At 28.1% G+C, this 18,309-nt stretch overlaps 1 protein-coding gene across 4 annotated transcripts in view; it reads left to right on the plus strand.

Moving 5' to 3' along the window:
• The window catches only part of LOC111688862 (serum response factor homolog), a 307,273-nt gene that overhangs the window by 16,900 nt on the left and 272,064 nt on the right, over window positions 1-18,309 (plus strand). For 3 of the 4 annotated variants that reach the window (XM_046954245.1, XM_046954248.1, XM_046954247.1), the window contains exon 2: window positions 12,933-13,181. In XM_046954245.1, coding sequence (XP_046810201.1) covers window positions 12,933-13,181 — 249 coding nt within the window. Of the gene's footprint in view, window positions 1-12,932; window positions 14,647-18,309 lie in introns of those variants that run through there. The other variant, XM_046954246.1, reaches the window with a different exon arrangement.

Consider the following 18,309-nt stretch of genomic DNA (forward strand, 5'->3'; position numbering starts at 1 on the left):
TGTTTTTTGTTCTGAATGTCATTTTTTGTATTTTAATAAAATTTTACTACGTACTTCAGGAAAATATATATCGCTACTATTTAAAGTATTCAACTACTACATTGAAACATTTAAATACCAATGACTGTACTACTGTTATTATAATTTTTTACTACTTCTTCGATTTATACTAATTTTTATAAATTAAAAAAATGTAATGACTTTTCGTTACTACAGCTTCTTGTGTCTAGTTATTTAAACACTTAATGTCAGGTTTAGCACTCAAACTTCGAAGAAAATATAAACAAGTACACCAGTCAGTATGTTAAAAATATTGATTATTTAATTAATAAAGCATTTAATTTGTTTTTTTACCTTAATTCGGGAATATTTTTACTTATTGTCGACAAAAAAGTGATTTTCTACAAGAGGGCCTATTCTTATGTAGAATTGATTATAAGGTTTCCAAAAAAATCAACTCCCATAAATCAATACTAATTTTTAAATATTTTACCAACAGTTCTGAATTAGTCCGATTTCAGCAAAAAATATATCATTTAATATATTAGCAAAAAATATATAATTTTTGTTCTCAGATGTGTACAAAATATGGAAAATTCTCTTTTAAGTGATTTTCTAAAGGGAACCTTGTATGGGAGCTATGACCAATTATGGGCCGATCCAAAAAACATTCATGGTAATATTCCTGTATATAAGAGCAATACTTGTTCCAAATTTTATATTGCTATCTTGATGTAATAATGAGTTATGCGCGTTTAAGTGGTTTCCGGGAGGGGACCTTGTATTTGAGCTATGACAAATTATGGACCGATCGGAAAAAAATTTTTCATACTAATATTTTTTATGTGAGTGCAATATTTGTACTAACTTTTATATGAATATCTTAATAAAGTAATGAATTGTGCGCGTTTAAGAAATTTTCGGTAGGGAACTATTATGGGAGCTATGACCAAACTTTCACAGTAATATTTCTATGCACACGAGCAATACTTATACCAAATTTTATATGGATTTCTTATTTTAGTAATGAGTTATGCGCGTTTAAGTGATTTTCGGGAGGGGACCTTGTATGGAAGCTATGTCCAATTATGGACCGATCCAGAAAATTTTTTCTCTGAATGAATTCTATTTTGAATATTTTGTAACAAAAAACCCATTTTCCGGGAATATGAACTTTTCTATGGTATGGTATATGAAGTTGTGCATTGATTCTGGCGATTTCCGCAGAGATCAAGCTCTTATGTAGAAACGAATGTATGGTGATTTTTAGGGAATTATCTTGCACAGTTTTCGAGAAAATTACATCAGAATGTGTAAAAAATTTTATTTTATTCGAGGATGTTTTAAATTTTGATTCATAACTTTTCCCGCTGTGAACCGATTTTGCTTATTTTCAATACCAAACAACTGAGAAAAATGAAGAATATTTTGGGTAAAATGCTTCGTTTTATCGTGAGCGTGTTTTACACAGACAAACGGACATAGCTAAACTCAGAATTTGATAGGGATATATATACTTTGACAAAGTTATACATACAATTATGCATTTATGTGCGATAGATTAAAAATTATAAGGTTTTTTTATTTATCCATATATTTGAATGTAATTTTTTAGAATTGCATTAAATCCAAAATGGTTAAAATTTTTTCGAACGGCTTATAGATTTTGCTATTGAACTCATTAGTAGCAACCTAAAAGAATATAATTTTATTAATTTATATTAGCGGGAAGGGCGTGCTCCTTTAGTTTTTCTTAAAAGAAAAACACAGCGTTTTCTGCACACTTTGATGCAAATATTTTTTTTGTTACCCAATAACTGCTTGTTTATAATTATCTTTTGCTTCCAAAACTTGTATAAAGTTTGGAAATAAATTTCATACACCGACCGACCGAATTTTTTTAATGCATTTAATTTTTTCTAACGGCTTATCGATTTTGGTATAAGCATCATTGTCAGTTACTGATTAATGTTAAGTGTTACAAAATTTAATAAGCAAGAGAAATTTTGATGAAATTTCTTTCCCAGCTTATCTACAATTAACTGCTTTTATCATTTTTAAGTTTAAATGAGTTATTTACGTAAAAAAGCGTTAAAATGAAAATCTGTGCTTCGAATGGCTTATCGATTTTCGTATTAGCATCATTGTCAGCTACCGGTTGATGGCTTAGGTTTAGGTGTGCTTTTGAATTTTTTTAAAGCAACCCAATTTTTTACATATAAAGATTGATTACTGATAAAATTCTGAATTTAAAATTTGTTTATAATGCGGTTAAAATTCCACAAAATTTTAACTTTCGTCTCCATCAAATGGGTAAATGGAACGAGTCATACCTCATATTAAGGGGAAACATTTTTAATAAGTATTTTTTTCGATTTTTGACAATTTTTTTCAAATTAAAATTTCACAAAATTTTAACTTTCGTCCCCATCAAATGAATTAATAGAACGGGTCATATCTCAAATAAAGAGGAATCCATCCCTCTACCATAACTCCTTACGTCATCACATATTTAACTCGGCATATATATCTTTACACACTTAAAAATGTATTCTGAATTTTATAATTTTAGTTTCAAAAGAAAAATTCGATTCCGGCTGATTAATTTGGAAATTTTAAGTAAGTGCATGAGTTAAGTAAAACTTATTTTTTGTGAAAAATAAACATAAAAAAGTACACATTCATAAACAAATATTACGAATGAATTAATATTTGTTGCGAATGGCTTATTAATTTTTAATATTTTTCCATAAAGTAGCAGCCGCCGGTCAGGTAAATAAATGTTATATAAAGCTATAATATAATATTGCTTAATTAAATTAACAATTCAAATGTATATTTTCGTTAAATTTGAAATACATTTATCTAAAGGTTTAAAATAATTACTCCATATTTTAAATTTCCTTAAAAACTTTAATTTTTTAACTATGAAAATTGGCATATTTTTCTGTCATTATACTTAAATTTGTTTTTTAAAATATATCTAAAACAGCGTTGCGGGTTCATATTGTTCTAATTACGAAGATTTTCAGCAATTCACACGTACATAACCCGATCGTAAATAAAACTCATTACAAGAGCGTAAAAATTACAAAAATAATCATTAGTTGCTTGACAGCATTCAACAAAGTAAGTTGATGTCGCTTTGTTTCAGAAATTGCAAACAAAATACGTAAAAACAACAACATCATTTGCAAACAAGAGAGTAACTTACAAAAACTCATACACTCCAAAAACTTTTCAGGAATGCATAATAATAAAAATACATAAAAACGATGTTTTTATACTTTTTTTAAACATTTTATATAAGAAAATTTAATCTTTGTGAAGAAATAAACATTTTTATTTTCTTTGGATATGATTTATGTGTCAAACTTACCATTTTACTTGTTATCATAACAAGCGTAATTAGGAAATATTTTTTCTAAGTGTTTTTTCCTTCATTGAATTTTTTTAAAGCAACCCAATTTTTTACATATTAAGATTGATTACTGATAAAATTCTGAATTTAAAATTTGTTTATAATGCGGTTAAAATTTCACAAAATTTTAACTTTCGTCTCCACCAAATGGGTAAATGGAACGAGTCATACCTCATATTAAGGGGAAACATTTTTAATAAGTATTTTTTTCGATTTTTGACAATTTTTTCCAAATTAAAATTTCACAAAATTTTAACTTTCGTCCCCATCAAATGAATTAATGGAACGGGTTATATCTCAAATAAAGAGGAATCCATCCCTCTACCATAACTCCTTACGTCATCACATATTTAACTCGGCATATATATCTTCACACACTTAAAAATATATTCTGAATTTGATAATTTTAGTTTCAAAAGAAAAATTCGATTCCGGCAAATTAATTTGGAAATTTTAAGTAAGTGCATGAGTTAAGTAAAACTAATTTTTTGTGAAAAATAAACAGGTAAATAAATGTTATATAAAGCATTCCGGAACAGACTTTTTTCGAGAAAACTGATTTTTGTCGTAAAGGGGTATTTTTTAAATATTCCAATATTTAGAAAATTGCTATAATATAATATTGCAAATTTAATCTTTGTGAAGAAATAAACATTTTTCTTTTCTTTGGATATGATTTATGTGTCAAATTTACCATTTTACTTGTTATCATAACAAGCGTAATTAGGAAATATTTTTTCTAAGTGTTTTTTCAGTATTTTCTCACAACTACAATAACAGTTTCTCTTTCTGAGCTTGGCTGATTTAAAACATACAAATATTTTTTGTTAAGTTGTTAAATAAATAAATATAAAAAAGAGTAATTGATGAAATAATCCAAAGAATTATTAGTAAAACGCACTAAGTGGTCTTTCAAAATTTTTAATTTCCAAGGAAAACCATTGAACTCCTCATTTATTTTCTTTAACCTTAACCTTAAGTTGATTGTAACCAATATAAAGTGCACTGTCGTGTGGTACAGGAAAAATAATTATCCACAAGAGTAATATTTGTCAACTAATACATACATTTAGAACCCAAATCAAGAATAACTATCCAGATCCTTTTTATTCATAGAATAAAGCATTCAAAATATAAGGTAGAAAATTAAGATGTTAGCATGTAATGGTATACGGATAGTACTTAGTGTTTTCTGTATTAAATAAGAATTAGTATTATACAATTCTTAATAAAATTCACACAGTACTCCGCAAATAGATGGGATTTCCGTAATGTAGTTTTTGTTTATCAATACAAAATGACCAAAACCCCAGATTATTTTGTTTTAATCAGGGAAACCGCAAATATACTAATACTTTGTTTATTTTTTATATTGAAGGGCTCAACAAGACTGAAAATATAATGAAATATTCAATATTTAAGGTCTTATTTCATGCTTCAAGATTTTTTTATTTATTTCATAGTTAAAAGGACTACTTTCCGTTTTACGTCAAATATCATAAATATAGCATTAAAAAATAAAGTATTCATCAAACGAAATCCAAAGTAATCGGTTTTATGAGACTACTGTATTTTTGCTGTTCAAAAAAAAAAAAAAAAAAAAAATTAAAGAAATTAAATTTTTTTAGTAAAAAAAATAATATTAAATTTTAAAAACATGTTTTTTATATATATATACAAATATGCCTTATATATATCATGTATCTAATTCAAAATGACTTATTATTTTCAAAAAAAAAAAAACTATAGATTTCATGTTAAGACCAAAATTGATAAATTCTTATAGGTATATAGGATAATAAAAAAAATACGGCAATATTAAAAAAATTAACAAAATACCTAAAAAAGCAAAATACTTTATTGACTAAAAATTAACAATACGTTCACATTTTATCAAAAATCTCGTTAGTGAATATCACGATTTACATAAGCAAATTACTCAGTTGAATCACTGTACATGTCTTTTCGTATATGAGTAGTAATAACACAATAAAAGTTAAATTTCATTTATATGAACGTGAGTGAAAAAATTAAAAATATTATAACCAGACAACATTTAATAAATAGAGTAATTTTTAGTTTCACTTTTTTCCGATCGCTATACTATTCAAACGACTAGACAATAATCTATGGACTAGTCTTTTGTCTAGTTTATAGACTATCTATCCTCAAGTCCATAGAATAGTTTTGGAATAGTATAAAAACTCAATTTTCTAGTTAATTTTCTTGTTATAGAGTAGTATAGAATAGCTTATTGTCTTTTCAATGGACTACTTCATTGATTAATGTTCTACAAATATTGATTAGTTTACTGAGTGAAAAAGTTGGCTTGAAATGCTTTTGTTGTACATTGACATACATTTGCAAAAATATAGATTTTGTACAATCTGACCCAAAATGTATAATATTAAAATCGGTTTTGTACAATTGGCTAGCCTTGTTTTTATATTTTTTTCGGTAGCTGTTTACACTTTTGCATTTCTTGCTCAAGTTTAACCCACCTCCATTTAGCTCTTAAACTAACATCGTTCACCTAAAGATTAGCCCTAATAATTGTATTTGGAAAATTGTAATTTATTTATTGACGAGAAAAAACTGACTAGAAATAAAAAATTCAAAACTTTGAAGTATTGTTGAATTTAAAGTAATTTCAAAGTTTTGCACCATCATGTTATGCATTTTTGGATATTCTTAACATATTTTACAGATTTTAAATTGCGATATCTTTAGGCTGGAACCAGTTTTTGATTTGAGGAACACTTTCAATACATAAAATGTGTAGTAAATTTCATTACAATCTAAGATGTCATCAGAAAATAGCTGTTTTTTGTCCGTTTTGATAATATAAATCTATTATTAAAAAAAAGCAAAACATTTAATTTAAGTGACAACGCCTTTAAATGTTAATTTTTAATAATATCAACATTTTGAAACCTACAAAATAAAATATCGTGGGTGATTATTTCAATGAAATTATAAACCAGAATAAACCGTAAATGAAATCAAATATTTGGTGGGATTGAAAAATGTTGTTTTAAAATATATTATTCGAGATGAAATGAGGTCATTTTAAAGAATACGTAACGTGATAAATAAATAATTCCAAGTAATATACGTACATTTGTGTGATGTATTTTCACTTGCTAATTTTCCTTTCCTACCATTTAAAGAAGGAAAGATTAAATATGCACTGAAAATAATCCATGCTCAACTTTACGAAATATTATTTAATAAAACCCTTTTCTATTTTTACGAAAGTACGAAAACCTTTCGTAATATTTTTTTCTTAAATTTTAGCGAAATTAAACATAATAATATTAATTATATTATGATTAAATAAAACTACAACATTTTTATAAAATATAAATAAATATATTTTTTATCTGTCTCTCTATAATATGGAGATCGATTATTCTATATTGAACTTTTTTTATTAATTAAAGTCGTATCATCCATATCGTATTTTCATAAATAAAATAGAGGAAATTTTGAAACAAACATCTGAAATTTCAGTAAAATCGAATAATGCGAATCCATAAACTGTTAAGGTTATGCTCAATCTATGAAATATTGGGAATTTTTCGTTTAACTATAGTTAAATATTATTTTGTTTTTAAATTTAAATAAAATTTGCATTAGTTTTTTTGTTTCCTTTAAAAAATCAAAATTAATTTTAATTTTATTTTATGCAATTTTTTAATTTTAAAATTTTTAATATTTTTCTCTTTTTACATAATTGGATAATGAAAAGTAGGCGTGCATTTGTGCGGATGTGAAAATTTAATTCTTTACTGAAACCATTAAAAATAAAGGAAACAACAAAACAATATTAATTCCAAATAATAAAGAATATACTTATATAAAATTTCTTAAAATACCTTTTCCTAACCGTGTAGTCGCGCCAGATATGTTACATACCGTCAGGAAAGATAATGTGTATAGTTTCTCAGTATACGATATATTTTTTATGGTTAAGAAAACTTTAAACATAAAAATCATAAGCTTAAAATTTTAAAAACCTTTTTCCATTTTTGTGGATTTTAAATAGAAAATATCTCGAACATCGTCTGAATTAATAATTTAAGATTTTGATTAGAGTTCTTCCCGATCGTATGTCCGATCGAATTATGAAAAATTCGGATCTCGCATATATCTGGGATCTTCTGAAAACTGATTTCAACATACACATAGACATCCCTCCGAGCCATGTTTCCATGATGAGTGCCACATCATGGTGTATTTCAATACGGGGTAAAGAGGTGCTACCAATACCTCTAGCCTGCCGGGACTAAAAGTGGTGGTTACAATTCAATCTTTGGCTTGACCTTGGATGCATTGAAAAGAGGTCTAACCAGAGCACCTTGGCTGGTCAGTTGGTTGAGGTTCCTTTGGGATCCACGTAGTGGCTGTGTTTTAAACCTAGATGCTACGAGCGGTACAAATTACAGAGCATGACTGTGAGTTAATAAAATGTTGGATTTGAGCTGATAATGTAAAGATTGGGTATACGAGGTGGAGTTTTATGGTGTTTTCTGATGTCTACTCTGATTCTATAGAGAAAATGGAGTAATTGGTGGATTTGACGGATGGAGTGATGGTGTAACGATGTGTTAGACTATAGCAAGGGACGAATGGACGTGGTACAAGGTCGTCACGTCCTTTTCTTTAATTTATTAGCAATTTTTTTACATGGTTGAGTTCATTGGAGTTTACTCTAAAATATGCTTAACTTATCACTGTGGGTATTTGATGAGATTGCTCATGACACCTGTTTTTTCCCAACGAGGCTACTATGTGAAATTTACAAAATTAAATTTTTTAATTACTCGAAAATCTAATAGTAATTAAGTCGAATTTATGTCTTCCCTTGTAAACATATCACAATATTTCAGTAGTTTTTGTTTCTACAATCTAGTAATTCTTTCTAGGATTGTTATAACATTTTATTTTTGTAGCAGGTTTGGTTGTCCTAAATTACTTAAATTTTAAAATATTAACAATATTAATGTATTTCAGAAATTATAAACTTTAAGCAAAAAGAAAATGTTACTTTAATTTTTTCTTATAAACTTCAAAAAATCAAGCTAAAAAGTGCAAGCGACGAATTAAAATTAGGCGACTGTCGACAGACCACATTTTTTGACGTTTATAAGAAAAAATCAAAGCGACATGATGTTTTAATTAAAATTATTGTACTAATTTTAATTAGCTCTCGATAGAAATTTAGTTGTGTCGTTTTAATCTTCAATCTATGCAATACGTATAACTTAGAATTTATTTCAAACGTTTTTTTCAAACTTGAAAATATACTACTTTAAAAACAAATTTCTAATTATCCTTTTATTAAAAAGTTAAAAGATCATATATATGAAAAATTAGTACACACTTTTTTCTACGTCAATGAATATTATTTATTCTAAGGCCCCTTCACGCGAGCACTGTCACACGAGATCTGTCAAAATTTTATGTAGAAGGATACGGATGCGATCGGCTAAACACGATATGTAATAAAACCTTACTACATTGAGTAAAATACTGATAGATAATTTGACATTCGTATGGCTATCTTCGTCGTATTAGATCAGGGATGTATTTTTATGTAAACTCAAAAAAGTAAAAAAGCCGTTTCCATCTCACTTTGTTATTATACCAATCGTGTAAACACAAAAAGTATAAATCATACGATTTTTATTATATTTTTTTAAATATGGATGAAATTTCATCTTACGTTTTCATTAGAATTTAGGTACGTAAAGTGTGATCGTGTAGCTTTCTGAATTTTAAGTTAAGTACCTTATCAAATGCTTTGAATGAAAAAATGATTAAAAAATTTTATCACTCAAGCCTAAAGAATTTTGAAAAGGGAGAAAATGTGTGGTTTTGGTAAATTTTGTGAAAGTTGTTATGAATTATATAGTTTCAATGTAGATTTTAAGACAATATTAATTGATCTGTAGATTTATTATTATAAATCATTTAAAATCCCGGGCAACGCCGGGTACAAGCTAGTTTTTTAATAAAGTTGTATTATTTAATAGAATTTAATATTTATTTTTCTCCTGTAGATTAAAATATTTTATTTTTATATTTTAGTAGTGGTACGATTAAATTTGGGCATTTCTTAACCGGATAATTATCATATATAACTTTAAGAATTTATCAATATTTGACTGGAGAAATCTGTAGATTCTTCGATTTAACTTTGAAAATAATAAGTAATTTTGGATGGGATGCAAGATATACTAGAAAGTTCATTCTATAAACACTAAGGGACTTCACCGTATACCACTATAGAACTATCTTGATTTTCAACCTCATATTTTTAATACTTTATTTTACGAATAGAATTGAATGAATTTGGTGAATTTGGATCTGGATATTTATTCTTGATTTGGGTTCTAAATAAATATAAGTGATGTATTAGCTGAAAAATATTGCATTTGTAAACCTTGCGTGATAATAACAACCGCCTATTTGTAAATTTCTGAATTAAGTATTTTTCCTTTACCATACGACAGTTTACTTTATATTAGTTCAAAGCAACATAAGGTATGTTAAGAAGTTATAATGTAAACATAGTATTTCTTCTAGTTTGTATTTGGACTTTAGTTAATACATATTAATTTAAGCTTCAATCTGAAATTTTATAAAAAATTGACCAAAGACGATAAATATAATTATAATTAATCTTTTAGGACATCGGAGATAGAGGTAAAAACGGATTTAAGGCATATTTCCAAAAAATTTCGGTATATTTTGTGTGTTTGCAGTTAGTAATCAGTAAAATTTTCTCATATGTAATATCAAAAAATGTTGAGCATGGTCCTTTCTGATTTTGATAAAACTCGGTACACACATTATTTTTATACAAACAAACATTTTATTTATTTATTTATTTATTTATTTATTTATTTATTTACATTATATTAAACTTATAATTAATATAAGACTAATATTACTAAAAAAAAGCAAGAGCTACGAAGGCTATCAGCTATTATATTAAGTAAAAATTAGATTTTTTTATTTATTTTTAAAATGTATTTAAAGATGGCGTAGATGTTATCAATTGTAGTTTCCTTAAGAAGATTAATACCATTATTTGATAGATATTTGGATTGAAGATTACTTAGATAGGGACAAGTTGAGAGAAGATGTTTGACTGATATTGTGGAGCCACAGTATGGACATTCATTAATAAAGTTGGTATTCAGTAGGTGTTGATGTGTAGTGATAGTGTGTCCCATACGTAAGCGTGAAAAAACTTTAATTTTATTTTTGTTAATGTTCGTTGGATATTTAGGTGTTTTTATATCGGGATTAATTTGAGAATAGTGTGGGTGGTAATAACTTTTCAATTCTGTAATTCTTTGATGTTTCAACTTGGTAATAATATAATTACATATATCAAGTCTTTCGGTTAATGGATCTTTTAATAAGGGAGCTGAACATGCTATTTTTGCTGCTGCATCTGCATAATTGTTTCCTTGTATTCCGGAGTGACCAGGTATCCAAACTAATTTAATTTTACCTCTGTGTTTTATTAATATGTCACGAATTTTGTTAACCGATGCCCAACTGTTATTTGTTAGGTTTATTATTGCTGATATATCGGATAAGCTGTCAGTGTAAATAACGGTGTTTTTATTGGTTTTAGTAGCAATTATTATAGCTTGTAAAATTCCTGCTGCTTCTGCTGTAAAAATTGAAGAGAATTCGGCTAATATTTTTGATGTTATGGTGTTACCATTTTGATTTACCACTGCATATGCTACATTGCTGTTGTTCTTTGATGCATCGGTGTAGAGTTGTTGCCATTCTGGATTTTTATAAATGGTTTGGTAGAACAATTGTTTGTAAAACAAACATTTTAAGTTCTCCAAAATTTCCAAATTCGTTACGATTTTGATTTTATCCAGGTTCAAAATTTATATTTCTAACAATTGTTCTATCCGATTTTTTCATTAATGCTAACATAGACATTATATTTTAAATAAAATATTGTAGTTTGACAATATTTTATTTAAAATATTATGGTTTTAAAATAAGGATAATTATATCAAAAAATGTCCTTAAGTCAAGAATATCTTAAAAACGGTATCTCCCATTTTCATTATTCCTTTACTAAAATCAATATCAACAACAACGTTTAAAAAATCAGAGTTGAACCATGAAGGTATCCATATAAAATCTAATTTTAGTTAACTAATACATTTTACTTCCGTACAAATTTTAAAATTTTTGATAAATCAAAAAAAAAAATAAAAAATAAAAAAAATGAACATTTCTAGTAAAGTATTTACTAACAACTGATAAAATAGAAGGGAAATTAAAACCCAAAAAGTATAAGCATTAATAAATTTAAATATCTGAGACCTTAAGTAATTAAGTAATTTATATATTGTCTTACTTTATTAAATACATATATGGGAAAATTTTTCACAAAATTGCAAAACTTTTAATGCTTATAATTTAAACTAACTTTTTCAAACCCTTTGGCCTACTTTCATTTCCCGTTGCACAGTGTAATATATTTAAAAAGTTGTATACATTTTTATTTTATTTAATAAATATGTGAATATATATTTCTTTTAAATTCTTAGGAATTAAATTTAATTTTAAAATTCCAGTTTCAAAATTCTATATTTATACCCTACACCACTTTAGTGGGGAGGATATATTGGGTTTGTGCTGATGTTTGTAACATACAAAAATATTCGTCCTATATCCTTAAAGTATACCAATCGGCTTAGAATCATTTTCTGAGTGGATTCGTCCGTCCGTCCATGGATGTCCATGTAAACCTTAGTACAAGCTATAATTTTCAAGATTATTGGATGAAATTTGGCACACACGCTTCTTTTGGCCCAAGGACAAAATGGTTAAAATCGGTCCATTATTTCGACTAGCCCCCATACAACCGTACTCCGTAAATAGGGCCTTTGGGCTTATAATTAATATAAATGATCTATTATGTTAACAAAAGTCGACAAAACTTAGTTTTATAGAACTTTCAATGACACTACCTATTTTTGCAATTATCGGTCTTCATTTGACCCATACAAACTCCCCTTTAGAAAATGACTTGAAGGTCAAAATTCACTTAAAAACACTAATCACACTTTTAAAATCTATATCAATAACTTTGAAGTAGACTTAACTTCCTCTATCAACATTTATAAGGATAGGACCATATTTTCCCCTACTTCCCTTTGAGTAATCTAAAAAATCATTTTTTCCCAAAAAAAAAGTAAAAATCATACTTGTTTTATCTTACATTTTCATGTCCTAGAAATCTTTCAACCTTACCCGTTAATATAAAAAAATGTTTTTTTGTTTATAACATATTTGACAGTACGCTAAATCTAGTATGAAAACAAAATACATTTTATATTTGAATTGTTGTAGTGTTACAGTCACCTATCTAATTCTGACATGTTGTATCCTTAGTTTAAGTATACATTTATTTTTAAACATGTAATTATATATTTTTTATATGTTTTGTGTATTGCAGGCATATGAACTTTCAACATTAACTGGAACTCAAGTTATGTTGCTAGTTGCTTCCGAGACCGGTCATGTTTATACATTTGCAACGCGTAAATTACAACCAATGATAACCTCAGAAGCAGGAAAACAATTAATACAGACTTGTTTAAACTCCCCTGATCCCCCAAGTGTGGGAGGTGGAGACCAAAGAATGTCAGCCACTGGATTTGAAGAAACGGAACTCAGTTACAACATTGCGGATGAGGACTCAAAAGTAAGACAATTAATTTATGGTCATCATGGTCACGCTCATCTCGGACATCCGCAAACTGCAGCTTCACATTACAGTCTTGATCAAAGTATAATGCAGTCGCCGTATAGCGGTGGACAACCTTCACCTCTTTCTCATTCCCAAGCATATACACATGCTCATCATTCGCATGTGTCCCATGTCCCTCACTCCTCTCATTCTCATATGTCACATACGCATCCACAACGGTAAAAATCCCTGCACAAAGAAAAATAACATAATTGAGTTAATTTCAATAATATTAAAATATTTTAGCTGAATTCTTCTGTTTCAAATGTGCATTTGAAATTCAAAGATAAATAGATAATTTCAATAATCTTTATAAACGTTTTTAATACCCTACTCAATATAATAGTATATGGTTTTCATTTATGAATCATAACAACACATCAACTTTATTTATTATTCTCTATAATTACTCTGAGATCTCGTTTTCTTATAAAAATTTCATATACATAGTATACATACTAATAATTTTCACAAGTACTTTATTATTTAATATAATTTTGAATATGTCTTCAGTCGTATGCTTCTTTACACATGCAAATAAGTATGTGTATATACTAGTCATTTCCGATGCTATTGTATACTTAATTCTGAACTAAGTTTAAATTATTCACTAACTATAGTGCTCATTTTATTTAGAAAATATTAGATACGCGTATATTTAAAAGCAATAGAATAAATAAAATTTGGTGTACAGTATATAGGGACGATCATATAGTTTGAAAAACTAACAAATACTAATTTATAAATAATTTTAATTTTAACAAGGCTATAAATGTAATATCATTAAATAAAAGAAAAACACGTATATTATGATAGTATATATATTTATTATGTTAAACCCCAAATCCCTGATTGTAACGAAGTGCCATTAATGCAGACATAATTCTTAAATAAAAAATATTTTATTTAAGAAGAAAATCTGTCATGTTTTCGAAGAGCTTTTATTATATTTCATTTTACAAAATACAATTTATATAGTGCCATGATAAATATATAACATTTATATTTTGAAAGTAAGAATGTGCAATAATTCATATCAAATAAAATCCTACAATATTAGTATAATTTGAATAAAAGCAGATAGATGAGTGAGCGTGATCAGTTATATTTTTAGTAATAAACAATATACATACATACATACATACGTATTGTTGTGCATGTTTACGTATTTAAAAAGAGATTTTTATTTTAATTGCATACCATTTTATTTAATAACATCATATAAAATTCTGACGTAGAACTTTAATTTCAATACTCAAATTATAAATGGAACAAATGACTTTTTACTATTTGTTCTCTATTATTTATATTAAGCATGCGTAGATAGTTAATTCTTTTTTAATTATATAATAAATTGTAATTAAAGTAATTTTCTGTCAAACAGAATATTTAAATTTTAAATAAATATAAAAAAAATAGTTTTAAGCAAGTGTGTCTTTATTATCAAAATTTAAAACATTTGTATAGCAAGGTTGGTCACCGTAACTTCTAAATACGTTTTCAACATTAGTGATTTTGTACCCATAATATCCTGAACAAGTAAGAGGTACATATATTCTTCTATGCCGTATCTTATATACTGATCATCAATTTGTATGTCGTAAAAAGAATGCTAACATCAGTGTTACATTTAGAATTGGCCTTAAGTAAATTATGCTAGGGGCCACTTGTATAGGGTTGAAAACATCGGCCGATATTGTATTTATGGCTAATAAGAAGTGCACAACAGGCCCGATAGAGGCCAAGGTGTATTTCATTTGATGGGTGGGAGGGTTCATTTTGGACAGATCCTCACTAAATTTGGAAGAGAGTCTTTTGGCTAGTATGGAACTGACTTGTTTTAAATTTCATTGCTATACTCGAATTTTAAATGAACATTAATGACATTTTCTGAAGGGCCCCATATATGGAGTAGAGTTAATTATGGTCCGTTCCTCATAAAATTAGAAAGGTAAATTTTGAGTCATATTAAACCTATTAATGTTGGATTTCGTCGTTATATTCGTGTTTTTAAAACAATTATGTCTGCTTAAATGGTATAAAATTTCAGGTCTTTCCGTTCGGACTATATCGTACTTTCAACAGACAGGCGAACGGACATGACTAGATCTTCGTAAAACTTTATAAGAACCCAGAATATATCGTCATATGAAATCCAAAAAGCCCTAAGTCACATTGAACAAATTTTTTAGGACATTTCTCAAGTTGAGTTTATTTCTTATTGACAAATTATTATTTGAAGAAAAATTTGCGTTTTTCGTTTTACTTACGGAGATATGAAACTTACTCTCTTGAGATTATTTTTTTTTTTGTTGAAACCCAAAACTAAAATTCAAATTGGTTTTTGTTGGTCAAATAGGCCGAAACATGGAAGGCATAAGGCTTCTTTGTTTTCATAAAGATTTTGGGAAATTGGAATTATTCTTTGAATAAATTTTAAAACTGATAAAATAATCTCTAAATTACAAGGCTTCGTTCCTAAAAAGTTCCATTTTTCTTTCATTTACAGTTTCGAAGTTAAAAATTCAAAAGAATTTTAAAATTTCCATGAATTTTAAAGTAATTTTAGAACATTATCTTTTAGAATATCGTTGATAGGGACGTTGATTTTAATTGTAGGAGTGTAAAATCTAAATTGTAAGAATTAATTGATGAAAAATTAAAATTTTGATAAAAAGACTTTATAGGAAGACTAGGGGCAAATATTGACCAATTCCCATTAAATTTGGTGCACTTATTCTCGTAGAGAAGTCTTTATTATTGCAGCGAAATTCCATTACACACATACGTCTCTTTGGTCAAATATGTGTATCCCATTTCTGGAATTTGGTAGCTCTGTCTCTCCTAATTATGTAATCACTGGAAGCTGAAAGTCTATAATCCTTGGTAAGCTTTCTTTCTTGAATTGCGGTAATGAAGATGTTGTTCATTATTAGTTATTTCCACGACCTTATTTATAAGAATATTAGAGTTCAACTGTACGATCTTAAAATATTGTTGGAAATCCCGAATAATATCGGTCGCCTGTGGTACATTTAATATACTTGGCATTTGAGACGGTGTTCTTGCCAAGGGTTGTTGTTAAAGGGGGATGGTGAGTATGCACAGTCCAGCAAGAGGTATTTTGCTTCGGTGTGTCTGCGGTGGCAACCGTCGTCGAAAGATTATATACGCAGTAGGCAGCTAAATAGCTATGACCATATAGTTGTATATAGGCGAAACTGATTGTCAATGAACTAAGTCCCCTGTCAAAGACCTAACTGGTGAGAATGCAATAATAGAAGCACTAAAATAAACACTGCTGTTCAAAAAGTTCTGTAAAGTAAATGCATTTTTGGTACGTTATTTTTTGTGTGTTAGTTTAATATCCATTTAGTACGAAAAGTGCCAATTTGCATCTTTCACAAGTTTTATTACCGCATTTTCAACTAACTAGTTACCTGTGGAAAATAAAGTGGTCGATATTTTGCCTAAACCTAAACTACATTTCAACCTTGTAATCAATAGTTCACATTTGATAAATTTTCGCAAGAAGTTTATGAAAATAAATTCAAAATAAATTAAATGTTTTAAAAATGCCTCTACGATAGTCATATGTAGTGCTTAAGAAAACCACATGGCACATTTCTGATGGCAAAAACTATAAAGTGGTCATATTCTCGCAATTTCGCTAAGAAATTTTGAAGTTTTGTGAGTGCGTTGAGTTCTCACAAGTTTGTTTTATTCTCTCATAGCTCGTCTATGTGAAGAAAATAAACATTTTTGTTTGACAACCTCTTCAGTTTCAGTATGTATCTACTATTTGACTTTGAATATAATTTAAAGGATTTCGATAAAAATTGCCGACATGTTTTGTTCATCTGGGATAAAAACTTTCGGTCGATTGAGCTGTCGCTGAGTTAAAAATCATTGGTCGAGTATAACTCGTGTTATTCCGGAGCGAAGATCCGATTGTTGTGGAAATGGGTATACACCCGATTCAACCAAGGTACTTGTGAACGTTTTTACTTTGATGTCTATATTTCTTTATTTCGACATTGAAAAGTTTTCTGATCTAAACGGTTCTTTAGTAATAAAAAAAAGGTATTGTCGGAGAATAGAAAGGCAGGTAAACAGATGTAAGGTATATGTTGCCACGACCTTGCTTCAGTACTGTTGCATCCAATGTGTATGATTCTGTTAGAGTATTATAAGTATTCAGGATTTGAGGAACTCGTACGTAGAAGAAATAGAGAAGAAAAAGGCATCTGAAATTAACAAAAAGGTTGAATTTTCGGGTGGGCATCGGCAACTCATGTCGTTGTTAAGAAGGAAGGAATGATCATGATAACAGGTTATTATAAACCTACTTTGAATCCCCATATAATTGTTAACGACCATCCTATTCCCAAACCGGAGAATATTTTCAATGCAATAAATGGAGTTTTTTGTCATTTGGACATAACCGGTGTTTATTCACATTTGCAAATTGATTTAGCACATGCCCTAACTCTGAACACATCGACATTTGACCCATTAGAGCAATTTACTCGCAACAAACATACCGGCAGTATGGCAGCGTATGATGAAATCTGCACTAAATTTTTTGACGGTATATTGATTTATGCTGGAAATTAAATCGTTTATAGGAAAAAGGCTTAAAATTAAACCGATATGAGTATTTGTTGCACCGTCAGTCGAGTTTTTGACAACTACCGATTTCACAAAATCTATAGGATGTTGAAGCAGTAAGAGGGGTTACTTAAGGAATTACAGCTGTTTGTGGGAAGCAGAAAGATCATATGCGGATATTAAAAGTGAGTTATTATCATCCGGAGTTTTAAAGCTTATAATTCCGAACTTTATCAACTCGTCGTCACGGGCATAAGCCAAATAGGGTTGGGTGCGGTCCAGTCGACTTCAAGATAGTCCGGAAAAACCAATTAAGTAACAAGGAATGAAAGTATTCGATCGATGAAAAGACCTTTGCCATTGTATAGGTAGTTAAGAAATTTTTATAGTGAAACTAGCTCTGTTCAGACTAGGAAAGATGCAAGGTTTAAGAAATTATTTTTTATCGTAAATTTATAAGTCATTTGAAATC

The sequence above is a fragment of the Lucilia cuprina genome, chromosome 6 (genome assembly GCF_022045245.1).
Source record: "Lucilia cuprina isolate Lc7/37 chromosome 6, ASM2204524v1, whole genome shotgun sequence".
Lineage (NCBI taxonomy): Eukaryota > Metazoa > Arthropoda > Insecta > Diptera > Calliphoridae > Lucilia > Lucilia cuprina.